Source organism: Protomyctophum parallelum (assembly GCF_964188405.1).
Source record: "Protomyctophum parallelum genome assembly, chromosome: 6".
Classification (NCBI taxonomy): Eukaryota; Metazoa; Chordata; class Actinopteri; order Myctophiformes; family Myctophidae; genus Protomyctophum; species Protomyctophum parallelum.
Genome location: NC_139701.1, coordinates 39,004,107 through 39,029,918, shown reverse-complemented (window position 1 = coordinate 39,029,918; position 25,812 = coordinate 39,004,107). Strand labels below are relative to the sequence as shown.

The 25,812-nt window shown below is 40.6% G+C and overlaps 2 protein-coding genes across 5 annotated transcripts; both read right to left on the bottom strand.

Moving 5' to 3' along the window:
• Positions 1-574: 574 nt before the first annotated feature.
• LOC310860428 (AN1-type zinc finger protein 5) lies at positions 575-12,199 on the bottom strand. 4 transcript variants are annotated; one of them, XM_083767322.1, is made up of 7 exons: positions 12,061-12,135; positions 10,020-10,209; positions 9,360-9,561; positions 8,492-8,603; positions 8,283-8,410; positions 7,966-8,070; positions 575-4,637 (listed from the first exon to the last, which is right to left on the bottom strand). In XM_083767322.1, the coding sequence occupies exons 3-7, from the start codon at positions 9,517-9,519 to the stop codon at positions 4,489-4,491; spliced, it is 654 nt and encodes a 217-aa protein (XP_083623448.1). In that variant the 5' UTR covers positions 9,520-9,561; positions 10,020-10,209; positions 12,061-12,135; the 3' UTR covers positions 575-4,488. The 4 variants fall into 4 exon arrangements, with proteins under 4 accessions (XP_083623448.1, XP_083623445.1, XP_083623446.1 ...); XM_083767319.1 differs by lacking the exon at positions 10,020-10,209 and having other exon boundaries at positions 12,061-12,199; XM_083767320.1 differs by lacking the exon at positions 10,020-10,209 and having other exon boundaries at positions 12,077-12,185.
• A 136-nt stretch (positions 12,200-12,335) lies between these two features.
• Positions 12,336-24,558, bottom strand: plin3 (perilipin 3). The gene is made up of 8 exons (XM_083767017.1): positions 24,396-24,558; positions 18,048-18,128; positions 17,366-17,561; positions 17,109-17,191; positions 15,578-15,821; positions 14,108-14,451; positions 13,587-13,805; positions 12,336-13,171 (listed from the first exon to the last, which is right to left on the bottom strand). Exons 2-8 carry the CDS (start codon positions 18,114-18,116, stop codon positions 13,031-13,033), a joined length of 1,296 nt encoding a protein of 431 aa, XP_083623143.1. The 5' UTR covers positions 18,117-18,128; positions 24,396-24,558; the 3' UTR covers positions 12,336-13,030.
• Positions 24,559-25,812: the final 1,254 nt, after the last annotated feature.

Here is a 25,812-nt window from a genome sequence, read left to right as displayed (position 1 = left end):
CCATAGCCTGGCCCAATATGAACATTTGTTTCATTAAAAATAGCATGCCAATAAAGAATACTAGTAAAAGTTACATGCTTTTCTTTTAAAGAAAACTAACAAAACAGTTAATAAATAAATAAAAAGGAGCCGATGCCAATCATTATTAGTGTACTGTAGAGGTATATCTATACATAAATGGAATGGTTAGTAACTACATGATTTTTTTTATGTATAAGGTAATGGGTTATCCTAATGGATATAGAGCATACACACAAACCATGAGTATCGGGTTTTAGTATGTATGAGTGAAGGTATTGAACTCTGTGGGGGTGACAGACCTCATGGTAAATTCCTGTTACAGCCAGCATACTTTCCAGCTAAACATTTGGTGACATTGTGTACAGCCATTTGTCTCTATGGCGTTTTGCTGAGTCTGAGAAAAATACATAAGTACAAAGCGGTAGGCCTACTGTGCATATATGTAGGCTACAACAGCTTTTTGAGTTACCTTGTTAGTGATCGTTTCTGCCTCTCAAGCCTTTGCAGAACAAAATGCTCAAAATAAGCAAATAGATGCAAAAAACAAGTGTAATTTAAAATAAACTTTGTGATTTTATTTGTTTTATACTTACTCTTACACATCATACAATCCTATTCTTTTTTTTTTTTGTAAGAAAAACAAAAAAAAAGTTATCTGGTGGTGTTTCTGGGGGACTGGAGTGCCAAAAGGTTTTCTTGCAGGACAGAACTATCAACTCTGTGAACATTCTGGAACTCATTTGGTGTCCCTCAACCTCGAGACAGAAATAATGACTTCATCTTCACTGTCTCTAATATATACCATGTCATGTGCTGCTGTAAAACACAAGAGAATATTAACCATATTATTCAGTCACACATGGTTAAGCGGATTTATCACCGTCACTACCATCAACCATAAGCCTCGTTTGATGAGTACATGATTATGTAAAGTTGTGCTAAAGACAAGATCGAACACATCAAAACTCCATGAAATCAACAAGGGAAAAAAGTATAATGTAATAATATTTAGGATATCTAGTTAGTTTGCTGGTGCCAAGTCCCTCACCAAAAAACACTCAGAACTGCAGTAATTTATCAATCTCAGTTCTATCTGCTCCCCAAACAACCCCAACCCCAAAATAAACACGTCAACTAGCTAGGTATAGCTTGATGAAAAATGACACTCCATTGCATGAATTGTGGTGGTTTACATTCAACCCGCTCACATTTCCACAAAAAAGAAATTAAATAAAATACCGGGTGATATGAGCAGTCAATATAAAACAGCATGTGTAAAACCATGACAAGCATAACGTTCACACATCTGAACAATCATACACACAGTGAAAGACAGAATGGTTCAGTTCATTTAAGTCTGCAGCTTAAAAGGACGTCTAAACCCATCAGAACTGTGCCCCATTTCAAGAAATGACTCCCTCCTGTTCACATGAAAAGTGCTGTAGACCCGGCATGTACATCAAGTCGGAAACAGGAAAGAGGTGTAGTTTCTTAATCTTAGATCTGTCAAGGGAAGGGGAGTATCTTCTAAGGGCCAGCTTTTTAGAGTGAAACTCAAACCAGCAGGCAAGGCAGAATTGCTTATAAGCACGTAACCACACGAGACACACACACACACACACACACACACTGGGAAATTGTTGGGACGGTCCATTCACATGTATCCTGAAATAAGATTATTTTAATGTACATTTCCATCACACAGCAATCACTATGAACTACTTTTTGAAGTCAGTGATCATTAGTGAGCAATTCAAATAACTACGCTGATAACTCCAACTCCCTGAAGTCTCACAGTTCGCACGCCGTTCGCACTGATCCAGTTAGACCTGACCATCAGTAAGACTTTCTAGGGAATCATGACAAAGGCTAATAATTCAATCACAGGAGAGATGGATGAATACAGGCCAAGCAAACAGGTGATATGCTATGGAGAAATTGAGTAATTCTCATCACTTAATGCATGTGGACTTCTAGAAATGCATATTCAGCCCATTCATTGCATCTCTTCCAAGACTTATATATTTTATGACGATTAAGATAAAGGAAAAGCGCAATTATTTATGACCAAAATGAAGCCTGTAGCAGGGGAACCTCTGTGCACACCTCACATAGGCCTAACAACTTTCAATATCATCTCTATCTTATGAACAGTCATTTATAACAATAAAGGCATGGATTAGGATCCTGTACTTCAGCAAGGCTAAATACAAAAATCTTAACAGTAGAGGCATGTAGGGACATCTTGAACACTATAAAGCCAGTGCAACCCTAGGGGCCCCTTGCTCAGAGAAGATGATCCAGTTCTTATCAATACTTTACATATATGGGTAATGTATTCATAGAAATGCCAAATGGAGCTGCTGGTCAGTAAAGAGGATCTTGGCGCAATCCTGCATGAGGACATTAGTGGTGGTTACAAGCCAGTACAATTTATCTAGTCTGACAATAGTTACCCCCACCCCCCTTATACTAGGCAGGTATAAACCAGTGAATTAAAGGGGTAAAAAGAAAACAAATGGGTGCCATCTCAGGCACATTCTTTTTTTCTTTTGGATAATTATGAAAAGCACTTTTATACAACATTACTATTTTACCTTAATCCCCCTTGACTCTGGCAACAATCTACATAGGATTATACTATGGATAGGAGCAACATGGTATTTACATTTGAAACAGTAGAGTCCTGTTAATTTGAACCTCGGTCAGCCAAGGTTCCAGCCATGCATGCATTGTGCTACTGCAGTCTCTTTAAGTTTAAAACATTCTTGCTTCGTTTTCAAAAAAATGCAGTCAATTACAAAATAATGTGTCTGACTGCACACATATGCATGCAAATTGGATCTTCCTAGGAGTAGCTAGCTAGAAGCGATCTTCATAGCAAGGACTCTTCTGCAACTTCAGCACATAAAAGCACAGCACGCTGCATCTCCGTAGTATTGCAACAATATTCACTTCAGCTGAGAGCAAAAGGTGTCACCATATCACCATACAGAGTCATTGCAACCCAGTTCAGTTTTCATTCAGCATGTGTCAGTGGTCTGCTGGTGGTTGGAGAAACATGGATATCCACTTGGCGTGCTTCCACAGAACAAAAAAAGGGCATTCAAGAGCTCAATACTACACCTTACTATAACCGGATGTCCGACTAATCAGCAAGAATTGTTCTGCAAGCCCCCTATACTCTGATCAGCTCTAAAACTAGAAATGACCCAGATGCTGAAAATAACTGAGGTGGTGTGGCATACATGTTGTATTGTGCTCTGCAGTTGACAACACTTTATTTTGTTGTGCTTGGTGTCCAAATCCAAGAGAAAAAAAAGGAGAAAGAAATAAAATAATTAACTGACATTTTACTGCACAATCTTTAACAGATTAACTGGACTCTACTCCATCATATATCAGAGCTTGTATATATTTTTTCTTCAAATGGTTACATAATCAAAATGGAATCACTTAAATATAATTGAAAAGGTTAAGTGCAAATCACTATGATTTGCTGACACATGCTGCCAATCCTCCAGCACAGACCAACCAAATGATGAAAAAAATAAAATAAATAGAATGCAATCACACAGTTCAAGCTAACTACAATATATTAATATAGATCTTCTGATGTCATACGCTCATTAAAACAAAGGGGGAAAAAACAGAATTCAATCACTCACTTAAGTCAAAGTTCTCAATAGATCCCCTCCCCTCCTGCCCACTCCAATAACTGTTCATGCACCCAACATCCGTATGTTAACACGATATAAAGAGAATCCCTGGAAAATGCAGAGACCTGGAAGTTCAACCTCTTGTGAACCAAAGAATAAGGGTATGTGAAAGAGAGAAGAAAATAAAACAAATAGGTCAATTTGACATCATTTTTAGTCTGGGGGGGATAATCTATGCCCTAAAAAGTCCTTGCTGATACATGGAAGGACCCAGTCGGTTCTTTAGCTTACTAGCCTTCCCAATTGACCTTTCTCTGTCATTTTGTCCTTAGCCAAGCTGTGGCAGCGCTCTTAAACAGCTTACACCTGTCTCATTTAACTACCTCACAGGGATTGTATAAAAATAAACTCACATGTTTCCCAAGTTGAGAAACAACAAAAAGGGATTAAAAAAGAAAACAAAAAGAAAAATTAATTAAATGTCTTCCCTCCCCACAGCAACACTAATGCCCACCATATCCTTACTGCTCTCTCCCCGACTCTCTGTGAAACGCACGCACGCACACACACATTTTCATTCACACTCACAAATGCATTCAATCGCAGTCGCAGGTGGAGAGAGAGAGAGAAAGGGAGATGGTATTGAAGGGAGCGTCTGGACAGGGGCTGTGACTGCATCACCCCACCCCACCCATCTTAGACTACCATGAAAAAATGAAGCCATTTCATCATGTTTTTCATCCAAGTCGCCATTGTTCTGTATTCACACTGTGTGTCGGGAGAGACTTTATAATAAAGTGCTCAGTCCTCATAACTTCTGAATTTTCTCAGCCACCACGATGGGGTTCTCTTTGCGTATACGGGCAGCAGCAGCACCCCGGTAGTCGTAGGGACAGTCATGTTTGTCAGAGTAGCGATGAATGGCGCAGAATAGGTTACCACAGCGACAGTCAAAACCTTTAAAAAAAAGAAAAAACATGGTCAACAGTAATCAACATCCAAGACACAAATGTAGTCATCTCTGTGGGGGGAATTCTGTCATTACAGCAGCTATTAGCAATGGTCACATGTCAGATTAATCTGATCCCCAGCCTCCCAACACCATCAAAAGAATACATTTTCAGTTTGGGATACCAAATTCATTCAATAAAAGACGTGAAAAGAATCAGACCCGTTTCTTCCTAGCCGTTTTTACAAAATTTTACAAAATCAACCAATGCTTAGTATTGACGTACTAATTTGGACAATGGACATGCATACATGGGGACGTACATGGAGACATACAGACACACATTGCTGTTCCTTGGAGCACCACTCAAAGTGTAAAACAAAACAGATCACTATACATTTTACGCTGATAAATCTTATGAGATTGGCAACCCAACTGAAAAAATACTTTCCGTTTACTAGAGCTGGAGAGAGAGGAGACCCCTGTTACTGAACAAACAATCGTTTGAATATAGAGCTTAAACGCATTAATAGAAAGCTTTTTGTTAAAATATATAATATATACGGTAATATATCACTTACAGCACCATCCAGTGGATGTACTGTAGTCGTGTACTGTATCAGTTCTGAATGGCAGTCATGTGTCTACCTTCTATAGGTTAAAGTTGATTGATTCTTATAATCAAGCGTCGATTAATCATTAACATCCCTCTCAGACCTTTGTTTATTATGATCTATTTTACACTTAGTTATCAAGCAGAGCATTTGATATTGGTTACTGTATGGTTTTTGACCTCATGTTCCACTTGCAGGCCTTCTAGCCATAGTCTTTCTATCCTATGTGTTACTGTAGCTGCCTGTTGCACATGGTTGTTTGTAGTCTGTGACTTGCCAATTAAACTCATTGGCTGCCAAAGTCGAGCTGGACGAGTTATTACGGTTATTTATTGATCCAGAATAGCCTCTTTTATATTCACTGTACATTAGCTTCCCCGACGCTATTCAACGCTTGCTTCCACTGTGGTCTGTCAATTAAATGTTTTCCCTCTATCCACTTCCATTATAAGCCACAATCTTTAACGGCGTTTTCTTTTCTTCTCAGAATTGAGGCTCACATTGAGGCGATTATACAGAATGTTGATGTTAGGAGCTCAATAGAGCGTCGCAGTCCCTCCCCCTTTCAGAACGACGAGTGGCCCAGGAAATGAAATGCAATGCATTCTGACCATAGGATTTTCTTTAAGTATTTATTTAAAGACTATTACGCCGCGGACAAAGCCAACTCGGATCGTGACAAATCATGACAATGAACACAATATTTTATGCCGATCAAATCATTAGAAAGAAGAAAATAAAGGCAGGAGACAACACTATTTGTTTTGTTTTTCTTCTTATAAATTATTTGATCGGCCCAAAACATTGTGTTCATTGTCATGATTTGACACGATCCGAGTTGGCTTTGTCCGCGGCGTAACCGTCTTTAAATAAATATTTAAAGAAAATCCTATGGTCAGAATGCATTGCATTTCATTTCCTGGGCCACTCGTCGTTCTGAAAAGGGGAGGGACTGCGACGCTCTATAAAGAATCCGGGCTACCTCACGGTTACAATATTAACGCTTCTGATGAAAGTCACATACCGAGTGGCAGAGCAGCAGAATAGAATAGAATAGATATCTATTGTCATTGTAACAGGTACAGGTACAACAAAATTACAATGTGCTGGGGAGTGCACCGAGCCGCTGCGACTGTGCGCACCGCCACCAACATCACAGTAATGACCGATAACTACATCCGGTTCCGGGTTTTCAAAATATAAGACACCTTTTCCATGGCCGGCGGTGAGGACCATTTGAAAGAGTGCAACCGCGGTAGTAAATTAGTTTTAAAGAAGTCAGTGGTGGGGGATTCATATTTGAAGAGGCCAGTCAGAAGATAATTAGTTATTCTTGTGTTAACTGCAAATTGTGTTTACAAAGAATTTATCAGTATGATTTGGCTATGGAAAACAAGATAGACAAAGATCTGACATTAATCAAAATAAACCAGTTCATCAGACAAAGAGACAAAATACAAGTTTTTAGGATTAGGATTTTAAGGATTACGAGCTTGACTCCAGGAGACTTTTTTTAGGCTGACCAGTTCAGCATTGGTGTGCAAGCCAGCAGTGCACTGTGAAATGCCTTGGACCGTGAAATGCACTACTAGCCTGCAGTATGTTGCTCTCAACTACTACAGTGGTAGGTGGGGTGGACCACATTTGCCTAAATCATGGACTGAGAATGGTGATTTTGGAAATAGGGATCAACCGATTATCGGTGCCGATATCACTGATATCGGAAATATGGGCAAAAGATGATTTTGGCTGATATTTTGGCCGATATTGGCCGATTTTTCCTCTCTATGCAACGAGGCATAAATTAGGCGTATGTGCTCCCCTCTGCAACTGGTGCTGTTGAATGTGAGTAGTCCACTGTCCCCGTCCTCTAAAAATTGTTAAAATATAAATTTAAATGTATTTAATTGTGGAACCACCTACATAATAAAATAAATAAAAATGGTCTGTAAAGGGAAGAGAAAAAAAAGGGGAAAAAGTATCTTTATTCGAAGGTAAAGGTCTATGTTTCGGTAGTGACAAATTTTGTGAGAGGAAATATATTCCAATAAATTATTAAAATACAATATGATAATTGGCCCATATTGAAGAGCACAAGTCAAATGGAAACAAGCCCCTGGGGATTTTAGTGTCATCATTATAGCAAAACATTTGACTATTACCTGTAAAGTATTCAACCAATCAAAAGGTAATTTCAGAAACACACACAAACCCAAATGACTCAGTGTATTTGCAGAGTCCTAGTGAGCCATGATCACTCATGATGTAAATACCATGAATAACATGATTTGGTTTCCTTAGCTATCTTAGCCCTCAGAACATTCTGAGAATGTGACCTAATCCCATAAATAAGAGTTAAATAAGAGTTCTTCTTTGCTACTGGTCCACTTTGGTGCCAACATGCGCTCTGGTACCAAAGGGCACTCTGGCAATAGTATTCAATCCAACAACGACACATTTGCACTAAAGGACCAATATGATGCAAGTAACGACATCAAACTAGGATAGTGTCCCAAAAGGTCCACAGAAGTCTAATGAGTTTTTAAAATAAACTAATAAAAATGAGAAATGTGCACCTGAATTTGAAACAGTTGAAACTGTGAGGGTAATAAAAATTATCTTAGCTCACAGCTTATGTGACCCATAAACCTTTGAACAGTGTCAGTAGTTAACTACGGTAGAATCAATTGCCGTGTATAACTATTGAAATTCTCTTCCTCACCAGTGAGGCCCACTTTCTTCCGGCAGGTGAAGCAGCGGTTCTTTTTCTTGTTTTTGTCTGGAGTCTGGTCACCATCAGAAGTCTGTGCCGCTTCTCCTACTGGCTCTGGTACAAGAGAACAAGATAAGTTGGATGAGCTCAGTTACACCAGTCTATCCTTCTTCGGTTGCTGTCTGAAAATAGAAAACCTCAACATTTAAAGATCTTTGGCCCGAAAAGCTGTTGTATCGGTACGGGCACAAAGGCTCAATGTAGCCTGACAGTGCGTTGCAGGTTAGAGTCAACATGCATGTCTCGTCTCTGTGGTCCTGTCTGACCTGTGTTTTTGGATGTGCCTTCCTCCTCCTCTTCCTCTGCTTCAGCCCGGTCCGAGTCTACAGCTGCTGAATCCTGGGAAATGCTCATTGCTGTCATCTGCTGGGTTACAGGGCTGGGTGAGCTGGGGCTGAAACACACACACGATTAGAAACCATGCGTTTCGCAGTCAACTGGGCTGAGCAGATTTCCTGTCGGTCATTCAACATACCTGGGTGTCCTATCTTCAGGTGGTGTTCCCACCCCCTCTGTGCAAGGCTCTGGGGTCGTGCTTTCTACAGACAAAGCGACTGCTCCTGGGGACCCTGCTGGTGATGTCGCAACTGTGCAGAATAGGACACAACACAATTTGATAGCTCACACACGTCCACAACCCTTCCACCTGTATTGAATTCACATGTTAATATTTAATAGAACACATGGGTGTGATGAAACAAAGATATATATATATGTTATTATTTTATTTATATATATATATATAAAGAAACATAACAGGGATTGTGCAGGAGAACCCCCAAAGGGTTTATAGTAAAAGATATCCCGTCCCGTGCAGGATTTTCAATTTATCCTCACAGGTCACACTATGTTTGTTTACTTGACATAACATTGTGATGCTATTCATTGCTATACACTGTACCAGAGCCATATAGACAGTATAGACAGAGTTGCGACATTGAGGGCGCCGGTTCATGTACTCGCGCGAGTCCATGACTCCAATGCATTCCGCAAACTTCCGGTGTCCCTATTCGCCAATAGAAGTATATGTAGAAGAGCTGCCATTGGACTGGCCCCATGAAGTGAACAGAGTTGTTATAACTCTATCTTACTCTATGGCTCTGCACTGTACTAGCATGATGTGCTATGAGTCATTGTCAACTAACAATGGAGAGATCACTCTCTTGCTTTCTAATGCCAAAGTACAGGCAGCCAGATTTTCTCCAGACCCTTTCATCAGATTCTAGCACCAGCAGATTCAGCAGTCCATTTTGGGGTAACATTTCTGTTGTCCTTACCTGACCCATACTCTTTTATTTTTATTTATTATTATTTTTAGGTCAGCCCTCTAACCATCTTCCTACCTTTCTCTCCTGGGGGGCTAGATCGCCCCCCTCCCTGTTGTCTCTGCAGGTGTTCCTTGTAGCAGACCGAGCACATGCCGTTGGTGCGTGGATTACCATAGAAACCGCATCCCATTGCGCAAAGCATTGGCACCTGCGTCTGATTGGCCTCCTGAGCCATGCTCTCTGACAAAAGGGGTGAGGGGGACGGGAGAGGATATTCCTGAAAATAGGGTTGGAAGAGTTAGTCAAAACTATTAGTGTCCAGTCTGTCTATTTTGTTATATGGTGATCACGCTGGGCAAGACCTACGCTGTAGAGTGCATTGCTGGAATTTGGCAGAAGTAGCAGGATTTTGGAAGAAGTACCGCTCAAGGAAATGACGTTGATGCTTTACAAATCTGTTTACATTCTCCGTTTATGAAACAAGTGTTGTGAATAGGTCGAAAAATATCGTATCCGGGGGAAATACATCTGACGGAAGTTCCGGACCGACACTTCCGGCTATGCAATCTCTGCCTTATATTGTGACCAGGCTTTTCTCTTCGCCGATGATTAAGGCTGGGACTGAGGCTATATGGTGATTCTTTTTTCCAACTAGCTAAAAGAGCTTGGAGACTGGCATTGGAGTATTAGAGGGGGTCATTCCCATGTTCCCCAGGTTCTATGTTCCCCACTTACCTTAGGGTTTAGGGTTAGGCCCTTTCAGCACCCTCGGTTAAGCTTTTCTGAAGTTTGGACATCGCTTAACCGTAGGGTCCCTAATCGGTTATTCCACTCTTGTTGGGATGCAGATGTACATACCCTCCGTTCACGCCGATCGGCACGCCGCTTGAGTGTTGGTGAGATGTTTCAAAGAGGCATAAAGCGGCTATAGGAGACAATGGAAACGTGGGAGAAATCGCATTAACCGCCGATGCCGTTAAGTATTTTTGGCTTCTCTGAAATTCTCTCTTCCTCACTTCCCATCATCCCATGTCCCGCCTCCCACGACACAACAGCATTATAAACATCCTGCATGTTGCGGTCGGCCAATCAGAGGCAGTTACTAGGACGTGCAGCTAGCCAGTCGCCACTCGGGAGGCGGTACAATGGGAAGTCAACAAGTCAGTCAAGGAATTGAGAATTTCAGAGAAGCCAAAACATTTTTTTTAAAGATTAGAAATACTCGGCTGTTAATGCGATTTCTCCCACGTTTCTGTTGTCTCCTATAGCCGCTTTATGCATCATTGAAACATCTCACAAACACTCAAGCGGCGTGCCGCTCGGTGTGAACGGAGGGTATGTACATCTGCATCCCAACGAAAGTGGAATAACCGATTAGGGCCCCTACGGTTAAGCAATGTCCAAACTTCAGAAAAGCTTAACCGAGGGTGCTGAAAGGGGCTAGGTTTAGGGTTAGCGTTAGGTTTCTGGTTTAAGGACTTCAGTGTTTTGTAGTATACACTACAGTAGAACCTGGGGAACATAGGTACGTATGTGTCCCTAAGTAGAGGGAGACCTGTGTGTAATTGTAAGGGTTATAGTCGTATCATTGTAAGGGTTATAGTTACAGGCATAGAACGCTAGATCGTAATTTTCTAACTCAAAGGGGCCATTTTGCTCTAATGAAAACTAACAACCAAGCTTATGTTCCCCACCACAATAATGCCAAATAAGCAGGATTCGACTTTGCCATGGTAAACTGAGAATTACATAGTCTGAACGTGAAAAACCCCAAATAAGAACACTTTAAATGGGCATTTTTCCTCTTTACTGTACCAACAATGATGATCGGTATGATGAACTAGAGTGTTGCCATGGCAGTCAGGAGGAACAATCACAAAAACTGGGAAGGCAATGCAAACAAGCGGGTTTATATTAAACAAAAACATCAACAGAAAGATGGGTTGATGGGTTGTTTGTTTGCTACTGTAGTTGTACAGTAGATGTGCCTGCGCCGCACAGCAAGATGTTTTGATGATCAGGCACCAGCAAAGTTCACAACAAAGAACAAAAGCAAAGAAATGTCTGCACAAGTCTGAACGCGAAAACAAATGGAACAAAAGCCCTCCTGATAATAAACGTGTATCCTGCTGGCCGAGTAGAGCTGTATAAACAACTTATGCTGATTGTCATTGTCACACTTTTAGTTTTGTCCGCAGCAGAAAAACAATCTCTGTCCTCTGCTTGTTGTTGGGCTCAATGCAAATATAATGTACAGGATCATTTACACTTTGTCGCGCAACCGTGTCACCGGACAAAAACAAATGACGTAACTAGTTTAAACTGAGAAAAAAATGTTTCGATGTGTTGTTTTCAGTTGAAATTACGTCATTTTTGTCCAGCGACACGGTCGTGCGATTAAGTATTATTTAAAACCTAGCAGCGATGTTAGCTCAACAACGGGCCAGCTCAGCTGGCCGACTTGTTGTGGCTGATGTGACACTGAAAAGAAAGGAGACGGAACATACCCCCAAAACTACACAACTAACAGTCAATTCCAAAGTAAAACACACATTCACTGAAAACGACCGTTGTAACTGCCGATGGCACCCAGACTTAAATAAACCCCAACCGACACGTAAAACGATAGCTAGCTATAGCAGCCCTTTAGCCAGGCAGCTAACACTACCAGCTAACCAGATACGGTGCGCATCGCGACAGCGGTCTGGCATAACGTTTAACGGTGATTCGATCGGCTACGAATATGTCACAAAGTCACCCAGGGTAAAAGCGATACCTGAAAGTCAAAGTACCGAGTGCTGTCGACGACCTTGGTCTTCAGATTTGGACAAGTTTTCTGTCCTCTTGGCGTGCGCGCGGCCTCCTAACCAGCGCTAGCTCCCGACATTCGAAACAACGAGCATGACGTCACCCCAAGCAACAATTCATCATTCCATGAAATGGGACTCAGCCAGAGATCAGTGGACTGACTGGACCCCATCATCCATTACACACATCACACAGACACGCTGAGATGCTATGCAGTCCCAATTTCACTGACATGACAGGTCATTGTTGTTATTAATGCTTTATTATAACGAGTCTGCCATTTCCACCAAAAAAGTTTAGTGCAAACATAATCCACAAATTAATTATTACAATGTAAACAAAAAATGAAATGCTGTGTATACATACATGTCAACTTGGAAAAATATATTTGGCACGTCTGTCTGTGTGTGTGAGAGAAAGTGAGAGTGAGAGTGAGTGAGTGAGAGATGGGGATGAATCCACGTAGGCCTATGGATAAAGTATATGTTTGCATTAGCTTTGTAATTACAATTTTTTGTTGCCATAAAAACAATTCTTTCAAAGATGGTTTTGGTCCCATTTACAGTAATTCTAGGATAAGATTACACCAGGCATATTTTCCAAAGATGTCCAAAGATACATTATTTCTTTTCCTCAGAATAAATTATTTCACCTCTTTAGAGGGTTTAGGATTTACACACAAGTTTTATATTCAAATGGCAATGTGATCAAAATATATATCTTTAAAGTCTTAGTCCACAATTGTAAATATGCATTTATAAAGTACTCTATATATTTTATTTAGTGCATACCAGTTGCTTGTGCATTATTGAGACATAAGCCACACAAATGCAAACGTATCAACACAATCTCAAGTCATAAAAGCAGCACAATGCAATGGCAATTTTTTAAGTGATCAGCACAGTTGTCACATCGAACCATGAAGATACAGAACAGGTTTATTTTGGTGGGTCTGTCTTCACACCTGCCTGCTCCACCACTTCTTTCTCAGTGAGCATTGGGGCGAATGGACCCACCAGCCAGTTGAGCGGGGTGTTGTTGAGCAGGTACTCCATAACGCCATCCAGGGAGTGTTGTACCTGAGAGCAGTAAGATATGTTTAAACCCAATATCTAAATCCTCATCACCATTGCAACTTGCATAGCTAAATTGAACTTCACTTAGTCATGCAGGAGGTGTCACAAACATTGAGTTGCTAAATGAGTGGAAATAGAAACTGCCCTAGATTCAGAAATACATGCAAATGAGCAGATTCTCTTGGGAATGTATTTGTTTATAATACATTTCCTGTTTTCACTGAACGTGATTTTACAGCGGCTCTCTTGGGTGATGATCGGTTTACTAATGAAAAGGTAAAGCACGTATTAACTCACTGAACACAGTGTTAAGTGCTTAAATGATTCCAACAGCACAACAAAAGTGAAGCAAAACAGTTCCAGCTTTGAACTGAATCATGCCACGATAAAAACAGACAGCCGGTGGTGTAATTAGTACCTGTGTTAGGTGTCGACGGCTCTGCTCCAGGAGGAGGGGTGTGATGGTACTGGTGTTCCCCAGGGATGAGTGCAGTTCTTCGGCCGACCGGCGTGCGGTAGCCAGCTGGTCCTGGACCGCTGCTGGCAGACCCTGGGCGCTGGACACCACGCCAGAGCATGCTGCCCGGATCTGGTCACTCAGACTGTGTACCATGGAGAGGGCTCTCCATTCCAGTTGCTGTAGGCAGATGATGATTCATGAAGCAACTTGACATAGTGATGCATCTGAAGGGATAACTGATCATCATTTAATGAAGTTGGCCTGGTTTTGGTCTTCTTCCCTTAAAAGACAATGCTCATGCTGTGAGACATCTGTTGTTTTTCCCTCAAGGGAAATCTTGCCCTTGTTCAGGCGAGATTCTGATAGTAATACATTATTTACACAAATCTCGCATGCTATAAAGTACAAACTTCATTGGGAATCAAAAAATATTAATTTTAATCTATTTCATAGACTACAGTCCTGACTCCTGACCTCACCTCCTTCTCATCTTTAGCACCATCCACCTCCGCCTCCAACTGTCCATCTTCAGGCTGCTTCTTCTTCCATTCTGTCCAGAGCTGGAGCAGCTGTTCAGGGGCTCCTCCTATCTGGTTACTGGCAGTACCCAGAGAGGTGCGGGCACTCTCCAGTAGGTCCAGAGTACTTGTAATCTGAGATATGGCAGAATAGGAGGTATCCCTGGCATGCCGGGCCCTGACCATGGACTGCTCACGGGCTCGCTCCTGTACCTTGGCAGAGAGCTTTCCCAAACGGACAAAATAGCCGGGGCTGGAAGGTGGGGTAGTCACCACCTCACTAGTGACAGGCTCAGCAACAGCAGCTGAAACAGAGTGAACGGAAATCTCCAACAACCGATAATCTCAACAGTTTCTGTTTCTGAAAATATACATTCACAATCTGTTTTAAAGTTCTCAAGGCCCGGCCCTAACTGTGCCCTACTGGGTCGGCCCGAGGCTCAGCCCAGCCCGGACAATTACCATACCTTTAGGCCCGAAAAACCGAAAAACGCAAAAAGGTGTCAACAAGCTTTGAATTGAGCATGACCTGCCGTTCCAGAGAGAATGGCCAAAACATCTTGAAAACGTCCACTTTCGCCGATTTTCAGCCGGCCTGCTCAGGGCAGTTGACATTTTGTGTGTGTGTGTTTTCCGAGGCTCAGCCCGACTAATTAGCATACATTTTGGGCCCAGCCGGGTAGGATTGGGTTCGGGCAGAATTTGAGAACTCTAATTCGTTCGTAGAAGGTCACAGATTTCAAAGTGAACACCTCCGTGTCAGTCATGATCACATGAAGTACAGTTCAGCAGGTCTACATGGTAACATGACATCATCAGTAGCAGGTGTCAAAGCTGTGAGTGCTGGAGATCTTTGTAGGTTTATGGGCCAAGTTAACAGTTGGGGTGTTCATCAAAATGGCCAGTCTTCCTCAGCTATGAATAGCCTGAGCCATTCATGTGTTCAAATCGAGTCACTGTACTACATCTTGATCACTGCTCCCTTACCACATCATCTGGAACGGCCTATGTAATTAGGAAATATAACACATAGTCATGACAAATTCCATTTGTTCTTTGCAGTGTAAGGCAAACACAGAATCACTTAAAAAGCATTTTTGACGTTCAGATGGCTAATTATTCAAATTGCTGAAATATATCACTCAACAGTGCAGCACTGCTGGTGTGACTAATCATCAACTGGTAATGTATTCAGTGTAGCAAAGCTCGAGACACAAGAGAACTCTGTTGTCTTCCAAGGACCCAAACTAGTGAAAATAGCTGATCTACAAGCTCACAACGCAGCAGCAATCTGCTATTTTCACTACTTCTTCTAAAGTTTTTCCCCCCTTCGACTTAAAAAACAAGTAATAATTTAAAACTAAATTGGTTCCGACTCAGTGTTTGGGGAACCACTTCTCTACACAGTAAATTTAGCAGCTAGTTACTGACCCAGCTCTCTTTCAGTAAGTGGCAGGTTCTGGTCGACCCAATCCTCGGACCGACTGAGAGCCATGCCAACCCCACTTGCGACCATCTGGCCCACTCGGCTCCCCAGGATGGAATTGATGCCTCCGCTGACCGCTGCCCAGGTCATCCCCATGCCACCCATCCACGCTCCAAACGCAGCTCCAGTCACAGCATCCTTGGCTTCCGTCACAGACTGGTACACCTTGTCCACTGTATCCGACACTACCTGAGAGAGAAGATGATAAACCTAAATAATAACGCTTGAACAGAGTAAGTGGACTTCAGCATTTACAACTGTGATAAGAAGTTTATTGGAACCAATGTGACCACTAACAAATGAGATTGTAAACTGATGCAAAGAACAAACCGTATTAATGTTCTCCTTTATGCAAGTGAAAATTAAATAGTACACATAGGAAATGAATACACAAGGCAGAGTTAAATGGGCTCTGTTATTTTGCTCTATCAATTCAGGACACAAAAATATATACATTTCACAAACCATTAGTATTCACAATAGACCACTGAAGTCCTGACATCACTGCCGCTAGATGGCGCTATTCCCATGGTTCGTGGGGTTATTAGTTGTGTTGAAATCAGGGGGGCAGTCAGACAGATATTTTGTGAAGCCACTAAGGAAATCGGGATTTCCTGAAAATTCATATAATGTCCTGTTGTGGCGCTGTCATTGGGCTCAAAAAACCCCATAGCTCCATAGAGATCCATGTATTTGGGCCCAACTTCACCTAGACTGTATTACCTTAATAAACATGGTCATGAATACTTTCTGCTTCCAGTCACTAGTTTAAAGTCTCATTTCTAATGTCATAATATTATTTTTTGAAAATTACGGTCCCATTTATTAAAAAAATTACCATAAAGTCGCTTATGTTCTGAGGGGCGTGGCTACCGTTACAGTCTAACGGATCCCCCACCCACTCGAGTCAAAATAAAAACCAACGAAGAAGAAGGGGGGGCAAGTCCCGCCTCGTTGTCTGGGCCAGCCAATGGCTCAGCTGGGCCCAAACGGATCTAGAAAGATGGCGATTTACAAGAATTCAAGGACTGACAGGCTTCATTTTACATCCATATAAGACCCGGAGAACGCTTTGTCCATATTTTTTTACAGTCTACGGTTGAATTCCCCACAGGGGAATCTTAGGTCATTTCATATAAATTGTGTTGAAATCCCCACAAGGGAATCTAATCTTAGATCATGTCATATTGACTGTTTGAAAAATAAAACAAATCACCCAGGTTTTTCTGTCAGGGAGTGGCTCTGCATCGTTTATGATATTCATTCATATTTGATACGGCCTCTTTTCGGAGAAGATTAAATTAATTCTCTTATCACCTTCCATTACATTTTGTTTATTATTGTTAAGGTTACATGCAGTTCATTATATCACAAGCACTGATGTAGTCGTATTGTTATACTGTGGTATACATACTGTAAGTTTCAAGATGTCTGCTTGTGTGGTGTAGAACTGGAATATATGGCATTCTGTCTAACCTTGTCAGCTGGCTGTTGAAGGATGGGCAAATTCTCCTCCATCTTATTCATTCCCATCATGGCATAGTCATTCACAGCAGAAACTACAATTAAATAGCAACAGACACACACACACACACACACACACACACACACACACACACACACACACACACACACACACACACACACACAGAAGAAGAATGTCACCTCACACTATTTTATGCTGAGACCGTGTATGGAAATAATCTACTGTAACCACTTTAATTTGAACCTACTCTGTGGCTCCAGTATATCGAAAAGGGGCTTTGACCCTGTGGTGGCAGCTGCTCCCAGGGTCCGAACCCCACTCTCCGCAGCATCCATCACCCCCTTCAGCAAGGGGATGCTGTCCTTGGTGCTGCTGTAGGCGTTGGACACCACTCCACACGCTGAACTTACAAAAGGCAGGTTCCCCACCCTGGACACAACATTCTGGGAAGAGTTCAACACTACAGTTAACAACAAGACATACAGTAAAGATTTGGAGATCTTCGAGACTACTGGTCAAGGGCCACATGAAGAAAAGGCCAACACAAAGCCAGTCTCAGTAACGGGTATGACATTCTGCTTACACACAATAGCTTATGCAGAATAGCTTTTCAGTATTATGTGTGAGCTGCTGCTTTCACATAATAGCTTTTCAGTATTCTATGTCAGCTAATGAGAAATTCCACCCACTAACACGTGAGCCATTTGAGATTCTGAAGGTCAAATGATTATCTTGTAATATGCCAAAGTTTTCTAAGAGGCTTAACCACTACCCTGTTTTATACAATACTTCATTGTGCAATGGTGTTGCGTGGCAAATCTACAAGCTCACAATGCGTTATGATGCTACTGGGCTCTTGGATTGGCTATGTTCACAAAAATAGGGAAAATAGGGAGCCAGGTTGAAAGTGGTCAAGGAACAGCACTCACCTGTTGGTCTCCAACTCCATTAGGTGTCTGTGTAGCTGGCTCTCCACTGGTCTTCTCACCGTCTTCCATTGTGACTGTTGCCTTCAATCCAAATAATGCGGGGGAAACATTTTTTATTGATGATTTCTTATACGGAATTGTCTTTAGTCTTGGTGAATTGAATACATAGGACCACAATGGAAACAAGCCCTACGCTGTTTTTGTGTTATGCTTTTAGCATTACAACTGTACCTTTTTGCAAACCGTACTGGTATTCATTCTGGTATTCATTCTAGTGCTGTTTACATCGCATGTAGTGGGGTTCCGTCTCCATGTTAAATTTAGTTGTCATTTACAACTCATGTAAAAGTTTCACTTTCAGTACTAATTTGAAGGTGAGGGTCTATAGAACCATTTTGGTTCGAGTGGCAATCACCAAAATAAAATAATTGGCCTATAGGGGGCGTAGTCACGTGCCAACCCCCATCAGCCCTACCAAAATTGTAAACTGTTGTAACTTTTGATTAAATTATCCAATCTGAACATATGATATATGTATGGATTCACAATCAGGAGTAGCAGTTGGTACTTAAACATTATTACACATATAATATTTGTTTCCACACAGTATTGGTGTATACTGTATATCCACAAAAATAGCAGGAAAAACGAGCTAAAAACTAGTAGTGGGGTCCCTAGACAGACCGTCATTTACAACTCAACAAAAGTTTAACTTTCACTTCTAATTTGTAGATAATGACCTATAGAACAAATTTAGTTCGAGTGGCAAGTCTACAAATTAAAGAAATATATATTTTTGCCAAATTTCCAAAATGGCCAAAATCGGAATTATGTTTATTTGAAAAATGTCTTAATTTTCTTATATTGCTGTTTTTTCTTTGTTTTTCTTGCTATATCAAGTCAATCCTGTGTGAGGAATCAACTGGATTTCAAATATTAATGTTTTGAATAATCTGATATAGAAACAAAATAAAGATGGCTGCCAATGTACATTGAATTACTACATTACGCCTAACTTCTATCCTGTTGAACCTAGAATGGTGATGTTGGTGCCTATGCCTATGTTATCATGAATGACTAATTGTATAAAAACAAAATACATATAATAGGACAATATATAATATTTCACACAAATGAGACAATGCAGTACATATGTGGGGAACTAAAGTTAGATATTGGAATATAATACACCACTCCTGTGTTATATTTGTTTATTTTATTTTATTAGTTATACTACTGCCACTATAGGTGGCAGAGTAGCAGGTGTGTCTTAATTGTTCAGACTTGGTAGCTTGTTAGTTATAAGACTAAGCATACTGCAGAAGAGCATGAGCTGCACTGATTGCTCTCTTGTGGTATTGATATTTTGAAGGTAAGCAAAAAAGTTAAACATGTCATGAAGGATCCTAAAGTGTTTTTTATGAATATGGATAGTCATGGACTGCCACGATACGGTCTTCTCCTAGCGCAACTGCCTTGTCGTTTATCTCTTGGGTGAGTTCTACCTTCTGGAATGAATGGTCTGCTGCATATGTTTCTTCACCACAAAAGAGACATTTATTATGATTAACAGGTGCACCATGTCCGGCATGATCTTCTTGCCAATGCCACAGCACCTCCAGAATGCCTTTTTTTTGCACTGTCAAGTGCTGTTGCCCTATACAGATGCGGACAAGTTGTATGCCAGAATGCACGATTTTGCTTCATGGATTCTGCATCTGGAAGTTCTACGTCTGGGTGGGGATCGAGAAGCGTCAATTGCTCTGAACTGACTTGCAAGGCTTATGATGTCCTACTCTACGACTGGCAACTGGATTTGCAAGAGGGCAAACAAGTCTTTCCTCAGTTTGCTTTTGGCACAAAATGCACAACTGCCATTTCGTTGTCCCAGCCATAACAGACAAATACTTTATCCAGGTTTAGTTTTCTGTTATATTATTATATAACTTTTGTATTTAACAGTTTGCCTCAACATATTAATACAAGAAAACAGTCAGCAGTGCATATAGCTACATTCACATTTACCATTGTAATAATAATAATGAAAATAATGAAAACACAATTTCTTCCTCAGCATAATTGCTATACTGTAGCTAGCCTTTAGTTTTAGCCTGTGCTATAGCTACAGGCTACTTTGGTTAATGCTAGCTCATACTATTGGGATGGCCACTTATCCCACATGACTATCCATATTCATAAAAAACACTTTAGGATCCTTCATGACATGTTTAACTTTTTTGCGTATACCTTCAAAATATCAATACCACAAGAGAGCAATCAGTGCAGCTCATGCTCTTCTGCAGTATGCTTAGTCTTATAACTAACAAGATACCAAGTCTGAACAATTAAGACACACCTGCTACTCTGCCCCCTATAGTGTCAGTACATAGTATAACTAACTAAAATAAAATAAACAAATATAACACAGGAGTGGTGTATTATATTCCAATATCTAACTTTAGTTCCCCACATATGTACTGCATTGTCTCATTTGTGTGAAATATTGTCCTATTTTATGTATTTTGTTTTTATACAATTAGTCATTCATGATAACATAGGTATAGGCACCAACATCACCATTCTAGGTTCAACAGGATAGAAGTTAGGCGTAATGTAGTAATTCAATGTACATTGGCAGCCATCTTTATTTTGTTTCTATATCAGATTATTCAAAACATTAATATTTGAAATCCAGTTGATTCCTCACACAGGATTAACTTGATATAGCAAGAAAAACAAAGAAAAAACAGCAATATAATAAAATTAAGACATTTTTCAAATAAACATAATTCCGATTTTGGCCATTTTCGAAATTTGGCAAAATATATATATTTTTTAATTTGTAGACTTGCCACTCAAACTAAAATTGTTCTATAGGTCATTATCTACAAATTAGAAGTGAAAGTTAAACTTTTGTTGAGTTGTAAATGACGTTCTGTCTAGGGACCCCACTACTAGTTTTTAGCTCGTTTTTCCTGCTTATTTGTGATATACACCAATACTGGGTGGAAACAAATATTATATGTGTAATAAGGTTTAAGTACCAAATGCTACTCCTGATTGTGAATCCATACATATATCATATGTTCAGATTGGATAATTTAATCAAAAGTTACAACAGTTTACATATTTTGGTAGGGCTGATGAGGGTTGGCACCTGACTACGCCCCCTATAGGCCAATTATTTTATTTTGGTGATTGCCACTCGAACCAAAATGGTTCTATAGACCCTCACCTTCAAATTAGTACTGAAAGTGAAACTTTTACATGAGTTGTAAATGACAACTAAATTTAACATGGAGACGGAACCCCACTAATGCTATTAGTCTGTCTAAAATGCTATCTAATTAAGTCTACAAAAGTGCCATTGAAGGGCTGGGGTAAGTGCTACGGGCCATCTGCTATGCTTTAATGAGTTTGTGTATTGTCGAGGGGCTCTAGCCCCTCCTATGTCCAGCTTTGAGGGTTTGTGAATTGTAAACAAACATTGTTCTAACAAACATTAAATGCCATTGACAATGAATGGCCAGTTTTGAGTGTTTGTCCCAACACAAACATTAAATGCCATTGATAATGAATGGCCAGCTTTGAGCATTTGTCCCAAAATAAACAATAAATGCCATTGACAATGAATGGCCAGTTTTGAGTGTTTGTGTGTGCAAACACATTGCGTAACACAAACATTGAAGACGAGGGTGAGGATGCAAATTCTGATTGGCTGGAAAAGTCCGGAATGACATGATGTATGATCACTTCACACGGGTGTGATTTTGTTTAATATAGATGGCATGGCAACTCAACTAGGTTCACTTAATTTATCAGACAGTATGATGCAAGTGTGATAAAACAACACTGCATAAAGCAAGACAGAAATATACTGTGATATGGAGTTTTCTTTCTCATGGTTTGTTTTTGTTTCTCAAATGTTCTACAACTTGATTTTGATTGAAACAGTGTGGCATCTTAGCTTCAATAGTGGGGAAGAATGTATGATTTATTGGTGGAAATTGAAAGCCTGCTGCTGTATAAATGTTGTCTGAAAACAGAAAAGCCTGCATACCAGATAACTTTCCGGACAGCTGCTGTGAAGTGTTTTTCCCCACTTGGGCTTTATTCAATGTTTTGCGTATAATAAACATAACATTGCCCCTGCCTCAGGCGCTCACTCATAAGGCCTCTACCAGCAGTAACACAGAGAAGCGAGGAACCAGAAATGGTTCCATCACATTTGGAACCGGTCAGTCGGTCACACTGTCAGAGCTGTATGTGGACTTCACGGTACAATACCAGTGGTTCTCAAACCTTTTAATTTCAAGGACCACCATAACTCTCATGAGAGTGTACAAATGGAAGAGTGTGCACTGTGGAGATGGATGATGGAACCAAATGGACCCGTAGAGTTAAAGACCTGTAAGGGGCCATGTGGAACCGTTAAGGAAACAGACCGCTTAGACTAGAGGGAATCGATAGGGAACCGGTCCGGAATAATCGATAAAATCCTAAACTAAAGGATCACAACCCTAGTGGGGGATGGGACAGTGAACCTTCATCAATCCTTGACCACGTAGTCTTTGCATTTATTATCTTCCCTTTTACCATCTCACCACTTGTGTATGGCAATGGCATCATATTTATGGCAGCTTTACCACCCACCCCCGCCCCATTCACAGCCATCACAACCCAAATTCAATTATTCTTTACATCTGTGACCTGATGTACAAGGTCAAGAAGGCACATGCTGTGTGATTACACTGTCAGAGACGGAGTACGGCGAGCGTGGCCTACCAGCTGTCACCAGTTGTTACTTCTAAAGAGAATATGCTCTCTGTTCTGCATGCCAAGAAAGCATAGGCTGCACGTAGCCTTCCTAACAGCCAAAGTGTGACAGTTGAGGGGGAATTTTGCCATCCCTGCTGGCCTGAGGACACGTGATAACCTGTGGTAGTGGGCTAGAGATAGGCCACTTGTTGTTGTTGTTGTCCCTTGTTGATGCTGTCCAATCACTGACTCATTCCTTCACTTTCAAATTAACTACACTACAGCCTTGTTGCAACGTTGCAATCAATAACAACTATGGACTTTTTAAATAGCTAATCATTTTGATCAGTTTTAATTTAGAATTCCAGATGGTACAGCAAAGACATGAAATTGCCCAATTATAGTCTGGTCAGCAAACCATCTTGGCAGTGTGACGCCTGGTGTTTGACGCAATCAGGTTTCGACTCTCCAAGTGATTGCAAAAATTGCAATAGAAGGTATTTGTTAAGCAAGTTGGGGTTTGGTCAGAGGCAATGTGTGAAAACATCCCTTCCATCATTACAGTCCTGGAGCAAAGTCTGAGATTTAGCTCCCTGATAAACAAGTGCACGATAAAACCTTAGATACATAGCTAGCTATCTTACAGTTATATGATATGGAAGGCTATAATGTACAGAAAATGTCCTACACATTGTGTTGTGACTGTGAGAAAGTATACTAATAAAAAAGGAGCCCAAAAGGTTATCTGGTGGGTTCCTATCACAGTGGCCTTTAAAAAAAAAGAAAGGAAAAAGAAAAGAAGAAGAAGAAAAACAAACATTAATTCACACAACACTGATAGTCTATGACTCTATGTCTATGAAGCCATCTATGAAATGGTTCAACACTGCACTGTGACCTCTGATGAAACTACTAACACTTGGCTCAGTTGGCTGTCTCACAGGTAGGCTAAAGTTGAGCTCTGATCCATAGCTCTATAATGCCTTAGCAAAGGGCATTAGGGCTATGGACCAGAACTAGCTTAAGCTAACGTGGTTTGTAGAGGTGTAATTTCATTAAGTCAACAGTTACAAATACAAACGTTATGCCATGGATAGAAGGAATGGAGCCATGGGGGAGGGAAGGAAGAATTTGATTAATTAGTAATAATTACATGGGACCCAGCTGTCACCCTATTTGTTGGAGAGATGTGGCTATGTGGGAGAGAATTCAGTCCAAATGGAATTAATTAGATTAGAATTATAAACGTGGCTTCTCTTATTTACTTTACCATGCTTTCAATCTACAGTAGGGTAGCCTAATCCTAGCCCAAATTGGGCTAGCCTAATCCCATGTTGGATTCATCATGAATTTGACCCCACAACAATGGGGTTAGCAAACGTCACTGAATCCCCTCATTCCTGAACCCAACTGACAAAACATGCACGCTTTTTTTAAACTATCGAAATCAACTAAAAATGTTGTGTGTCCTGCAGGCATCGGTGTTGATTAGCCTCTCCCCTCTAACAAAAACATAACGCTATCAATTGACATTTTGGATTAGAACAGAAGAAAAACGCGTAGCCCATATAGTGGGACTGTGGGACTGACCTCTGGTGTGGGCGATGTTTCTCTGTTATGTCCTGCCGTGAACCGACGAAGTAACCAGTGCAACTTTTAGCTCAGTCAGTCAAGTTAGTCAACTAGTCTACGAGGCCCTTCTTTCAACAGAAACTATTGTGCAACTCAATGAACACATGACATAAAGCAGAGACAGGAGGGGTGAGAGCACATTGTGGCTGTCTGGCTGAATGTTCAACCAATCATATCGCAGAATACAGAAGCGAAAGCAAAGTCAGAAAATGTGGAAGTTACTACGTCATAATGTGATCATCATCGAACAAATCGATGAAGGATATGAATCATGACATGAGTCTGTGTAAACAACAAAATATGGTACATACTGTACTGGATTGACAATCTGAATTATCGCTACTAGTTTTTCTTTAACTTTAACCCACTTCATTTTACTTTTAAGATTATACACGGTGGCATGTTTTTTGCAATTGCCCAAATGCACCACACGAGAGCAGTCTTGGCCAGCCCATTAAGTCAATTTAGCTGCCTGGGATGAATTCAAGACATTTTATTGAGGAGAGGAGATAACGTCTAAACTACATTATTGGCAGACAACCTTAAACCTGGCTGTCATGCATCAGTTTGCGACTTTGCAATCTTTCCTGTTCAGAATAGGCTACCGGGACATTTTGAGAAATAGGAAAGGAAAAAATGCTTTGCTTATGTATTTGCATTCTTTACACTTGTGACTTTTCACTCCATTACATTTCAAGGACAAATATTGTAGGCTACTATATTGTCTCCACTACATTTTTAAGAAATGAAAAAATACGAATTAACACAGCCCCATTTCAAATAGCGAGATCTAGTGAAAATAGCAGATCTACAAGTGCACAAATGTGTGGCATCACAAAGTATTGTGCACTTGTAGATCTGCTATTTTTGCAATTCACATATTTTGAAAGGTTCTGGAAAATCTTTAACAGCACATTGAATAATACTTGTATAATTTTCAAAGCACATATTCCAGTAGTTTAATTCAATTATGTACATTTGACAGAGCAACATGTAGTTGCCTTGCCTAATATTAGGGGTATATGGTTGAGTAGGGCCTCATTTTGTAGCCTGGCTAATAAGCCAGACTCAAATCACACTGCAATTTTCTTTTTGCCAACGGCTGACTCCGTCTGGCTTATTAGCCAGACTACTAATTCTGTCCACCACTGCCTACATTAACTTCCTGCCTCTCTCCAATTGGTATTATGCAAACATGTTGGGAATTCTGCGGGTGTGCCATGTTCTTTTTTGGTCAAATTACATTCATGTGACATTAGGTTCTTTATCAATTTAAAAGCTCTCCGCTGTTTGTATACTCATTCTCAACACGAGTGGCCCATACGCTATAATTCTATTTACAGATTCCAATTCCTAAAACTCTTCTATTTCATTA

Excerpts from the sequence above, each read along its gene's own strand:
- plin3 (XM_083767017.1), bottom strand. The coding sequence starts at position 18,116 with ATGGAAGACGGTGAGAAGACCAGTGGAGAGCCAGCTACACAGACACCT. Across the intron at positions 17,192-17,365 it reads CGATATACTGGAGCCACAGA|TTTCTGCTGTGAATGACTAT; the intron begins GTAGGTTCAAAT and ends ATTTAATTGTAG. Across the intron at positions 13,806-14,107 it reads GTGCTAAAGATGAGAAGGAG|CAACTGGAATGGAGAGCCCT; the intron begins GTGAGGTCAGGA and ends ATCTGCCTACAG.
- LOC310860428 (XM_083767319.1), bottom strand. The coding sequence starts at position 9,519 with ATGGCTCAGGAGGCCAATCAGACGCAGGTGCCAATGCTTTGCGCAATG. Across the intron at positions 8,071-8,282 it reads AGGCACATCCAAAAACACAG|AGCCAGTAGGAGAAGCGGCA; the intron begins GTCAGACAGGAC and ends CTCTTGTACCAG. Across the intron at positions 4,638-7,965 it reads GAAGAAAGTGGGCCTCACTG|GTTTTGACTGTCGCTGTGGT; the intron begins GTGAGGAAGAGA and ends TTTTTTTTAAAG.